We start from the raw sequence: 13,495 nt of genomic DNA on the forward strand, positions 1-13,495 counted from the left end.
TCTTACTCTCTAGTTACCAAAAGTGACTATAGTGTACAATCATGTAGTGTACTGTACTTTAGTGTACATTGTAGTGTAGTGTAGTGTAGTGTACATGTCATGTAAAATCAAAATTACTCTGTATAGTTGCCACCAATAAAAGGTGACTATAGTACATGTAGTGTAGTGTAGATGCAGTGTAGTGTACTGTACTGTACCATCTACTGTTACAGTAAGTGCAGTGGAGTGTAGTGTAGTGTAGTGTAATGTAATGTATGTAGTGTAGTGTAGTGTAGTGTAGTGTAGTGTACAAATGTAGTGTAGTGTACTTGTACTTACCGTTGTATGTGACCAGTATGAGTAATCAAAGTTAAAGCTTTTGTTGTCATTTGTCTTGGGGTTCTTGATACCTGTAAATACACCAGTGACAATTAAGTAATGTTATCAATGAAATGTGAAAACTTAACACACTATTAAAACTGATGATGTTTTTATTAACACCTTGACTCAATAAGTTCAGTTTTGATAGTTTTTGAAGTGTTTACAATCACATCATGCTATCCACGACATTTGTACAAAATTTCATAATAAAAATTAAAAAGATTTTGTACATATTATGTCCCATTGTACATGTACATTTTGTGTACACGTAAACACCTTGAAACACATATAATCATCCATTTTTGATAACTTGCTTTCATCCAAGACTTGGCCACCCAAAATTGAGAGAAATACCTCCCAAGTGCAGATCTGAGGTCTTTTTATAAGACAAGTACCAGATTTCTGGTTTATAAATCATTCATAAATATTCATAAAGACTACAATTTTGTAATCATTTCCAAGTACTACATGACTCTTGTATACCATTTACCACTGGACATTATAAATGACGCCAGGGAGTAGACGTATACTGATTATATTAAATGGCTACTCAGCATCCTGTCAAATGCATTCTAATTTCATACGATTAGATTTAATATTAAATTGCGTTTCTGCAATTAATTTTCTTGCACTGCGAATTGACTCCATAACCAAGATTAGCGGCACAACCATTGAAGACCTAAAACATTTGTATGAGAGTGAGCTAAAACAATATTTCATCATTAAATTTTGTTCTTGCATTCATTTCATAATACTCATATTACCTGTTTCATGAAATGAAAATGTATGATTCCCAGATTTACAGAATGATTTGCAGCTCACTAGGAGCATATTTGTGAAAGGAAATTTAGTTAAAATTCAATATATAGTGTACCGGTACATGTAGAGACATCGGTTTCTATTGAGTATTGTAGCTTATAATACTATTACTACATGTAAATGTTGATCTACAACATGACTGTTACAAGATCTCTGTTATTTTTATTTATTTGTAATATAACTACTAGTAGTGGTCATCACAACTTTTAGCAAATTATCCCTATGCATGGTTAACAAGTAGGGAACATCAATTTATCAAAATAAAGTGCGATTGAGAAAGACTTAGACTAGTTAAGCACTTTAATGTAAATTCAATATTTGTATGCATCCATGCCAATTAAAATGAACATACAAGCAGCTGGAAGCTAATCCGACAAAAATCTTGAGTTTTAAAAAGAATTAAGACCAATCAAGCACAACAAAAATGCAAATTCAACATTGTATGCATCTACAGATTGAATATGCAAGAAGTTTTACATACAATTGTATGTTAGTTGAAAAGATTTGACAAGAATTGAGAATTGTACATGAAAAGGAGGACTCAATTAAGCACTATAAACTGCAAAGTTATGGAAATTTATGAATCTATGTCAGGTAAATTCAAAATTCAAGTAGTTTAAGTTAATCTTTTTCAACATTCACATGAAGCCAATCAATAGCCATATAACCAGTTAGCTGATTCACATAAATACCAGTATTGGATCTTATGTGTGTTCAGTTGAAACACAATGTTTAAATTTCCAATACCAAACGCTATCTCTAAGTGCATTTGCATGTACAATGGTTGGTAAGTACGTCTAGGGTTTCACCTTGTCAATCAAATTACAATATATCATTCTACAAGATTTCTTATTTCAAGGGCTAGATAAAATTGACTTTGTGTAACCATGTATTAGAAGTATGTCATTTTACAAGATTTCTAATTTGTCCGGCTCAGATGAAATTAACTTACTTCATCATGTTAAAAGTAAAATGTGTATTATGATTGCAAATTGTCAATCAAGTTATATTATGTCATTCTACAAGATTTCTTATTTGAAGGACTGGATGAAATTAACTTCGTGTACATGTGTATACATGTATTAAAAGTATCATGTCCATAAACTACGTAAATCTTTAATCAAAACATACAGTATGTCATTTTATAACATTTCTTATTTGATAGACTTGATGAAATTGACATAAATTCAATATATTACGTTCATACATGTACACTTTAATTGCCCATCAAATCCAGCATGTTATTTTGTAAAATTTCTTAATCAGCTTGATGAAATTGACTTCATGCTCAATGTTACGTAATGTGGTGCATGGACTGTAAATTGCCCATCAAAATACAGTATGTAATATTACAAGATTTATTATTTAAAGGGCTTGGTGGAATTAACTTAACCTCAGGTTCAATGTATTATGTGCATCGACTACATATATTGTCTATCAAAATACTGTCATTTATAATATTATAAAAATTTCTTATTTGATAGGCTTGCGGAAATTGATATCATGTACAATGCATTATGTACACAGTCTGTAACTTGACTATCAAAAAATACAGGATGTTCTTTTACGAGATTGTTAATTTGAAAGCCTGGGTAAAATTGAACTCATGTTCAATGTATGGACTGTTATTAATTGTCCATCAAAATGTAAAATATAGCTATAAGATTTCTTATTTGAAGGAATGGATGAAAATGACTTCATGTATACACATGTATTATGTGCATAGACAGGAAATCCTTAGTACAGTACCTGAATGAATATGACAATATGCCATTAAATGCAAGAAACTTTTAAACTTGTGGTATACTTCTAAGTAATATTTTTCTTTAACAAATGCATTGTGAATAATCAAACAAGGATCGAGTTTATCAACTGCATCTGTCATTAGAATGACAAGACCACAGAATTGATTTTGTTTTACCCATAACATGTACACTTGTTTATCTATCACAAGATCCTTATCATTTAAGATTCATAAACTGAATTCATGTTTGAAAGCTCTGCAGACATGATACAATTGAAAATTAACTGTAGTCACTACGTCAGCATATTTTTGTAACCAACTGACATAATTTGAATGACATCAGTGTAGCAAATACGATTAACCTTACGTTGTGTGCTTGATTGTTTATCTCTGTGGTGCGATCTTAGCAGCATCTATCATACCTAAATTGCACTTTGAATTTGTTCATGTTGACAGACTAAAATAGTTTTGAATCAACTGCACTGAGGTATCAGCCTTTTTAAAATACAAATCAATGAGCCTTGAATGACACAAGTGCAGAATTAGATGCTTTTAATTAAACCTAACGGTTGTGAGCTTGATCATTTACATGTGTCCTATGATCACATTCTTACATCACTAAAAGCATTTTCCAATTTTAAGATGTCTAAATATGCACGTATACAACTTGACATAATGGTGCATTTATAGTATGTACATTGTACATGAATTTGATTTATTTTCAGATGGAAACATTTTCAACTCAACTGCAGTAAGACAGATACCCATCGACATAATTCAATCCATGTCGTTGTCCTACAGATAAAACGTAATAAGAAATGTTTAACACAGAAACACGTCACTCCGATGACGAACATCCTACACTTAAAAGTGTCTGACATTCTGAAGTATCAAATATTGTCTCCTGTGTGAGATCGGCTTTGGATGATATTTCCTTCTGCTTGCCTTGAAGGAAAACAATATTAAAATTCAGTATAGAGTGAAATGAGTTGGGTAACCATGGCAGGAGTGTTTGACGTCAACACTGACCTGCATTCCATTACAAGGATTTGTTTCACGTCTCGCTGACTAACAATGATGGACGAGGTAACAGAAAGTGTACTTGTTCAGGAGTTATTGCCAAAGTGATTTTGTGACATCCATAGTGACTTTTTTTTTCGAGTATAATGAATGACTACTTAAGCCTATAATCAATTTCATAATCTGGACAGGCCTCTTAAAGGCTCATGAGTCAATCCCAAGTTCTCGCATTAGTGATATCTTATAAGTGACTGTAGCTATAACTTTGTATGTGATAAGGGTTAGAGGATCATTCTTTTGTTCAAGTCCAACTTTTTCCTATAGCTTTGCCATTCAACTGTTTTTTTCATATTTATGTTACTACTGATCCAACATTTTCCTTTAATAAATCCATGGAAGACTTATTTGCGTAAGCAAATTCATGCAAATATTTCCAGATTTTAACATGTAATACCAGGGATCTGAAACCATGCCAAAAACATTGCTTTTAGCCCCCAGTATAAACAGAGAAGGTGAAATCTAATATATTTACAAAGAAGGATAAATCTGACTAAATGTGCACAGTAAGATTTCATGTTTCTATGTTTGTTTCGTCACTGCCACCTAACATAATTTATCAAAGTGTAATATGTTGGTCATTGTTGGCACACCTATTAACAATTAAGAAGTTTGTAGCAAGTGAATAAAGGAGTATAAACAATGTTAAATTTTTCAGTAGATGTTTAACCAGAATGTTTGTAGAGAACCCTGGTAAATTGTCAGGCAGAGCAACCTTCTAAATTGTCAGGTAGAGAAACCTTCTAAATTGTCAGGTAGAGCAACCTTCTAAATTGTCAGGTAGAGAAACCTTCTAAATTGTCAGGTAGAGAAACCTTCTAAATTGTCAGGTAGAGAAACCTTCTAAATTGTCAGGTAGAGCAACCTTCTAAATTGTCAGGTAGAGAAACCTTCTAAATTGTCAGGTAGAGAAACCTTCTAAATTGTCAGGTAGAGCAACCTTCTAAATTGTCAGGTAGAGAAACCTTCTAAATTGTCAGGTAGAGAAACCTTCTAAATTGTCAGGTAGAGAAACCTTCTAAATTGTCAGGTAGAGAAACCTTCTAAATTGTCAGGTAGAGAAACCTTCTAAATTGTCAGGTAGAGAAACCTTCTAAATTGTCAGGTAGAGCAACCTTCTAAATTGTCAGGTAGAGAAACCTTCTAAATTGTCAGGTAGAGCAACCTTCTAAATTGTCAGGTAGAGAAACCTTCTAAATTGTCAGGTAGAGAAACCTTCTAAATTGTCAGGTAGAGAAACCTTCTAAATTGTCAGGTAGAGAAACCTTCTAAATTGTCAGGTAGAGCAACCTTCTAAATTGTCAGGTAGAGAAACCTTCTAAATTGTCAGGTAGAGCAACCTTCTAAATTGTCAGGGGGACCAAAAGTATACTTCATCAACTTACTGGCCTTAATAAAAACAGTGAAAACACACTACACAGTGTTAATTAAGTGTCTTTTCAATGATTTGACATTGAAAAAAACACTGTACGGTATTGGTTAAGCGTTACTTCAATGTTATCTTAGGCCAAAAAAAAAAAAAAATCTGGTTCTGGTCAGGGTAAACTTTCTAAAGTGGTGCGACGACGCGCGTTTTTTTTTTTTTTTCCTAATTTTTTTTTTTTTTTTTTTTTGCAAATTAGTAAATACACATTTTTGACACTTTACATGCTCTCGGAAGACGTCATACAACTCTGGAAGTTGGCACTGTTGTATGGCAAGTTTTGTACGATGCGGATCAATCATCCATCACAGGGCATCACTAGTCACATTTACAAATTTATCTTATCGCCCAGTGATTTGCAGTTATAATCCCATCCAAGATAATAATGAGTCTTGCCTTGCAACCACTGTATAATGTCATTGTGCAACTTGTAACGTTAAATAACGAGAAATAGGTCTGTCCAACGGACGTAGAGGAGGCAGTGTTTTCTTTCGAGCACCGTCCATCATCAGTCTGATACGCAGTCTGTATACGCTACGATGTTCGACACGTCTTTCCATCTCATCGCAGATGGAAAGACGTGTCGAACATCGTAGCGCATACATCCAGAGCTAACTGCTTACGCTACAGGAAAATCTTTGTATTCAGAAGGCAGAACGAAACGATCACCAGAACTAAGAACACCTAGAAAGTCAGCTGAATTGATATCAACATTTCGATTGCTCACGACGTACTCAAACTTCAGACATTTTCGAAACATGTGAGCGGTTTACCACCTAGCACAGTGAACACACTATTTCCCGTGATTCCCATCAACCACGCTCATCGTACATATTACGTACACATATATCGTACGGGGGGTTATGGGTATGCAACAGTACTAGAAGAAAAGGGTACCCGTTACCAAATAGAAGTGCGCCATCACACGAGTTAAATTTTTCTGCTAGCCTTGCATACAGTGTTGATCGACGGGGAATTGTAAATAAGGAACGGGAAAGCAAAAATTATCGGAAAAAAAGGATCGACGCGGGGGTATTCAGGGCACGCGCGCGCTGACCAGAACCAGACATATTTTTTTTTTTGGCCTTAGGCTTTCTTTTTTTTCTGTGTCCTGTAACCATGGTGATAATGGTATGACGTCAAGTCTGAGCTGTATTTGATTACGGTGACAGCAATTTGTCTCAAATCTTGCAGACTTAATGATATCAACAGAGTACATAAAATATGCACTTTTCTTTATATTAATGTATGGCCTATTAGCCAAGTAATTTTATGGCATATAAACACATTCTTTTTGTGGGCAATAAGTGCAAGGTGCAAACAGACCTTCAAGACATGACATCATCTTAAAGAACAAATTAATTACTTGAAAATTGAAAATACATCCACCCAAATAAAAAAAGAGTAAATGTACTTTTCTTTGTGCTTCTGTATGGCTTATTAGCTGAAGAATGTTATGTAATAAATGTACATTTGTAGTTCTATGCATAATACAACAATAAGTGCAAGGACTTAGGTGCAATTAGAACTTCAACATACAACGTCTCAAGGAACTAACAAAATCACTTGAAAATGCATCCACCCACATAAAAAGTAAATGTACTTATCTTTATAATTATATTCTTATACTTATAAGGGCCGATTGCACAATGTCACACAAGCTCAATACGCAAACTTCATTCATTCTGACGTCAACGCGATTTCTGAACTTCATTTTCACACTTCGAACCAAATTTGAAAAAATGTTCACGCCCTTAATAATAACAGCTTTTGCATTATGCTACTGAGATGTTGATAACATGACACAAGTTTTCTTCTAATGTGAGATACAATAAACAGGTTCATAAGGTTGGAACTTCATACCATCATTGCATTGATCATAGTGGCGTGACTGCTACATGTTGCATCATGGTTTATATCAGATATAAAAGAGTGATGTCACACTGTGAACGTTTGTTTAGGGGGAGGGGGGTTGTCCTAAATGAACGATGTTCGTTTATTGAGCTTGTGTGACATTGTGCGATGGTCCCTTAGGCTTATTAGCTAAATGATTTCATGACATGAAAACACACTTTGTAAACTGTATGGTATGTACATTTACTATAAAGTCATAAGTAAATGGTGAAAATAGAATTTCAAAGTTCCCGATGTAATGGTGTATCAAACAACACACAAAGTCACTTCAAAATGCACCCAACCAAATAAAAAATAGTCATGTACTCTGGTCTTCTTAATAAATGCTTCTAAGTTCTACGGTTTTATTAGCTTCAAATGATTTCCTGGCTCATAATATGCACTTCTTTCTAGTCATTTGCTGGCTTTGTTATTCCACAGTTTCTGTTCTTTTCGGTTTGCCTAATCAAAATATTCAAGCGAAATAAAATGGATGCCGATTTCCAGCCAAATAAAGTTGTAAACAGCACAAATTGCCAATCATGACAAAATTGATCCTATTTTTCTAACTTGTAGTTTTTTGTGCACAAACAAATACCCCGAGGATTAGTGGCCAATTTATTTGTTTTTGATATTTTCTATACAGCTTACCCCAAGGAATTGAAATATCCAGGTATAACCCATCACTTGTTTTGTACCTCAAACCATCCCCTGCGTCACAATCCCTTTGAGGTCTGTCTTTATTTTTAGACACACTAACATTTTGCATGTGATACTGATAGACTTGTAAACACTCCTATACCCCTAGGATTAATTCCACATTGATGTACTATGATGGCTGGGGATAAATATGTACATTTATTAAGTAATTAATGTAAGTAACATCATGTTTTTTTAATTGAAAGCATTCACAATCCATCCCAATGAAACATACATGTACATCAGATCATGCAAATACATCTATCTTTTGTTACGAGGTGCAATGATCGAATAATTCAGATTATACCATGCACAAGCCAGGATATTGCCTTTGAACAGAAAATATGGATTTTGCACCCTGGTTGTTCTATGTCGTGACAACCCATGTCTACATCACTGGTTTGACGGTGCTTGAAACATGAGCCAAAATGTTCTAAATCACCATTTTTCCTGATTTTTTCATATATTATGCTTGAGGAGGTATAATATATTTACATTATTCCACTACATTTTTCTTCATTCAGCTGGCAAATACTTGTGACCTAAGGGTTTGTTACTACTTGTCTAGCGACTCATAGTGACAAGGCCCCTTAGGGCACTTGTATTTTTCTTGGTTGAACGAAGAAAAATGTTGGGGAGTAATATTTAGTTATTGGCACTTGGATGTATTTACAATTTACAAATGTAGTACATATCATAGACATGATTCAGAATTATCCTGTCAGTAAATCTTTAAAAAAAAATTAAAAATTTGAGAACATGGTTTCAACAGATCCTCCTCTTCTCCTCTTGATCGCTTCACAAGGTATTACTACGTTGTACCTTTAATCTTTGAATGCATTCAATATGTAATTCTATAGATTTGCAAATATTGACTCATATCCATTTATACTTGGGTTTACTTTTAGAAGACAGAAAATCGATGTTCAAGATTCATCACCGACAATACTAGTTATTTACAAAACTGTTCACGACACAAGTACAAGTGTATATGAAAACATCAACTTACATACATTACGTACAGTGATACATACATACATGTCTATTCATTTAGATGGAAAATATGAGTGCCCTATTAAGGGGCCTTTGCCACGAATAGTAACAACCCTTAGTACACAAGTATTTTCCAACTGAATGAAGACAAATATTGGAGATTAACATAATCATACCAGTGCCAGTAATATCAAAGAAATATAGGGAAAAGTAATCATGGCAATTTTCAACATTTTGACTCATATTTCGAATATATCACTAAGAACCAGTGACATAGCCACACGTTGTCATGACGTACAATGACAAGCATATATATATTCCATATTTTTTGTTGAACCTGGCACATGCATGGTATAATAATAATGTATTTCCTAACGTGATCATAGATAGAATTCTTCCTCTGATTAATACCAGTATTAATACCACAAAATGGACAGTTTGACAGAATTTATCAATCTGAATTGGTGAAACTAAATCGTAAGTAATAAGAACCCATGGTGGTGATACAAGAACTAATCATTACTTCATCCTGTGATGTCTTCAGACCCCAGACCCTAGACCAGTTTTCAGTCTTCATTTGACGGCCTCGAAAGGTCAAACTGACTTCCAATACATATAAATTGATAATGCTAGTATTAAGTGTAAATATCCCTACGGATTACTTGTTGTTCAATTTCCCTTTGAAAAAGAAGCTGTGAAAACAATATTCAAATTCACTTGCCCTCAGAGGTACGATAGAATCAGCCTCCATGGGGATTGAGCTAGCGTAGTCATGGCAACCTTCTACCTCATCACTGATTTACGCATAAGAAACTGTCAAGAAATTTTAATCTGCTCCTTAAATAGCCTGTGGGTGAACTAAGTTGCAGATGAAGTCTTAGGTTTGTTGGCATGGTAACTAAGGTCTTTGAAATGAAATCAAAATGTCAAGGAAATTTTATCAGCTACTTAACAAGCCTTCGATAAGGTCTTAAGTTTTGAATATGTTGTCATGGTAACTAAGGTATTTAAAATAAATTGAAATCAAAATGTTTCTTTAGCAGTTGGTTTTATATATAAGAACATGGGCCTTGGCAAATTGTATGGAGGTAATCAGTACGTGACAACCTCTATGATATGAAATCTTTCAAGTGTACTCATCATGGCTGTTTTAGAGAGACCTTGACCAATTCCTGACACTAAATCTACATTTCATATCTGACAATGATATGCCAAGGGAAATCAAATTGTGTTTGTCACTCTTGAGTGTGTTACAACATTAGATTTTACATTGAACACTTACAGGCCAAGGGCACAAACATTTGTTTCTAGGAAAATCATTCCAAGTATCATGAAAAGATGGTGCTATATATGAAAGATACCCCCCCCCCCCCCCTTGTGTACAAATTAAAATCTATTTAAGAAATAGAGGACCATTGCTATATTTCCGCCACAGGCACTTGAACCGATATTGATATACACAAATATGAATAAAACGGTACAAATGCATACCCGGTAATTTACATCTCTATTTTGTATGTGTCTATCTTTGAGTGTAACATACAGGCATAGTATGTATACTATCCTATCTACTAGTATACAGGTATATAGATAGGAAGGTGTGTTACAAGTTTCTCAATGGCAAAAAATTATCTGTCGTCGGCACCATTTTTTCAATGATTACTCTCTCTGTTAAATTCAACAAATATGACGATAATGTCCAGCATTCTGTCTATAAACCAGAAACATAATATTTAATAAATATTGGCAAATATTTCACGGAAAGGTGTAAATTTTGGAGACTTTTTCCATAGACTGTCATGAAATGCGGACGAAACATGGTAGTTGACAATTCACCCTTATTTTGGGTTTTTAATTTAACCACTTAATTATATTTTATGTTTTTCACTGGAAAAAAATAACAGTGAAACAACATGGACTGACTTTGTGTTCATAACTCAACAAATTGCAAAAAAATGGAAAATTTGTGAAAAGTTCATTATTGTACATACAGGAAATGATTTTGTTAATATTTAATCACAAGTAATCAACAAAGATGCTGAATATCACATCAAACATGCACGTCTGTTGCTTCTCTATTAATAAAATATACATATTTATGCAATTCAATTCATATTGTGTAAGCTGTAAAATAGTACAGATCTGAAGTAAATAATACATGTGTCTGCAAAAAACATGAATAATTAATAATACATGCATGGATTTTCAATGTAGAGGGATGTCATATGACAACTATTTGGCTATCCAAGTAGATAAAATTATAATCATATGAGCATGCTGACTCCTGATAAAAATGCAAACACTTTCACATAACTCAGTTTTATCATCAGAATTATTAACTACTGCCACTACAACTTTAATGGTTGAGATAACCATGCAAGATTGATTTTGTCAGACTCAGCATATGCGAAAAAGATAAAGAGTATTTCCCGGTTTATCTTGATTCAGGTTGTCTCCATCCCTGCAATGGGAATATGTGTGCTTTGAATACAAAAATACTTTCATTCCTTGGACTGTGAATATGTGTGCTTTGAATACAAAAATACTTTCATTTCTTGGACTGTGAATATGTGTGCTTTGAATACAGAAATACTTTCAATACTTGGACCGTGAATATGTGTGCTTTGAATACAAAAATACTTTCATTCCTTGGACTGTGAATATGTGTGCTTTGAATACAAAAATACTTTCATTCCTTGGACCGTGAATACGTGTGCTTTGAATACAGAAATACCCTTTTCAGTACAAACATAATCAATGAATTTACAGTCGCTTGCCTGTCGGTTAAATTGACCTTTTCTTTTTGCAAGCAAAGAACTGCTAAATTGAATTATGCTAATCTGGAAACCAAATTGGAACTTGATTCAATGTCAATTTACGGTGAATGCTTCTCTAGTTAACAGACGATGAAATTAGAGAAAGCTTTAGAGGCAGGGTCAGCAATTGGACAGACACAGAAAATGTGCTTCAAGGAAATAAATGCAAAGTTCGGTAAATACACCAGTTCAAGGAAATTAATGCATAGATCTATAAAATGTGTCAGTTCAAGGAAATTAACACACAACTCTGTAAGATGCGTCAATTTATGGAAATGACTGCACAGCTCTGTATTAACATTAAGATGTATCACATCAAAGAAATACAATGTAAACACTCGACTGTAAAAATTGTACCAGTTCAACGAAATTAACGCATCGCTTTGTAAAATGCGTCATTTCATTCGCACAAAACCTCACATCTATATAATGTAATTTCATTTTTACAGATTAATTCCGTAGGTAATTGGTTTGATATGTAAGAGTGAGCATGGCAGTTTACACACAGCTGCGACACGGTACAAATTATGCATTTCATTCTGATATAAATATAAAACATCCTTCAATATTTTGAATCACAAATTTTATAAATTAATAACAGTAACTTTTATCTAAGAAATCCATCACACCAAATAAGGACAACCTTGGCAACAGCGATATAGTCTTATTGATAAGCTTATTGGTACATGTGCGGTAACTGGGGGCAAACAACTGGATACTCGGCAAGTTCTTGCCGGCAATTTTTTATTAATAAAAATATTCTTTGTCTCAACCAGTGTATTTCCATAATTGGGCAGATCTATAAGTCTCATTCTTAGATATCATCAACTACTTTTTTACCTTTTATCGACTACTTTTAACATTATTAGATACATCCCTGGACTAACTACAAACAGTTGATACGGAAATCGTACACTTCATTCATTCATTCATTGGATAATCCTACACAACATTTTTCAATTCTTTGTATCAGTTTTTAACAACTGAATTCACACCAATAATAACTTGGATCTATGAATGCCATCAAGTCAACCAAGGACATAGAGCTTAGAGTTGACAAGAGAGTTGTTCAGTTCATTATATGATCTTTCAATTCTTTGTATCAGCTTTAAATGAATTCACATCAAAATGAAAGCAATCGAGTCACCTGAGGACATGACAGCTTAGACAGGCTACACAGAGTTAATAAAGAAATTGTACACTTCATTGCAGTATTAATCCTTTATATCTTTCAGTTCTTTGGAGACTTTTTGAAATAAACAAATTCACATCAAAATGAAAGCTGTCAAGTTAACTAAGGGCATACAAAATGTTTTCAATTCATCAAACTATAGTATTCTGTATGGCTTAGAAATTAAATTAAAGAAGTCAAAACAGTGGAAGTAATGAACGCCATAACATGGGCTAGATTCCGTACAGATTACATCGGGAAAAGTCGTATTTATTACATCTTTGTATTCTACATATCTGCATGTATTACAAATGTATGTGTGCATTCTTCAGTGTCTCCTGAGAGAAATAATCTGACAGATTACAACTGAAGTATAAAGATCATGTCATCTTTAATGTAATTTATTTCCAAAATACTGTCTTTGTTTATTATGAGAATTCATGTTTTGTTTTGATAACTGTCACTCCGAGTCTAAAGGAAATGAAATAGAATGCCAAAAA

At 33.6% G+C, this 13,495-nt stretch overlaps 1 protein-coding gene across 1 annotated transcript in view; it reads right to left on the reverse strand.

Moving 5' to 3' along the window:
* Window positions 1–13,495, reverse strand: part of LOC144451660 (kinesin-like protein KIF1A) — a 112,919-nt gene that overhangs the window by 72,324 nt on the left and 27,100 nt on the right. The window contains exon 3 of the mRNA XM_078142554.1: window positions 319–389. Coding sequence (XP_077998680.1) covers window positions 319–389 — 71 coding nt within the window. The remainder of the gene's footprint in view (window positions 1–318; window positions 390–13,495) is intronic.

The sequence above is a fragment of the Glandiceps talaboti genome, chromosome 21 (genome assembly GCF_964340395.1).
Source record: "Glandiceps talaboti chromosome 21, keGlaTala1.1, whole genome shotgun sequence".
Classification (NCBI taxonomy): domain Eukaryota; kingdom Metazoa; phylum Hemichordata; class Enteropneusta; family Spengelidae; genus Glandiceps; species Glandiceps talaboti.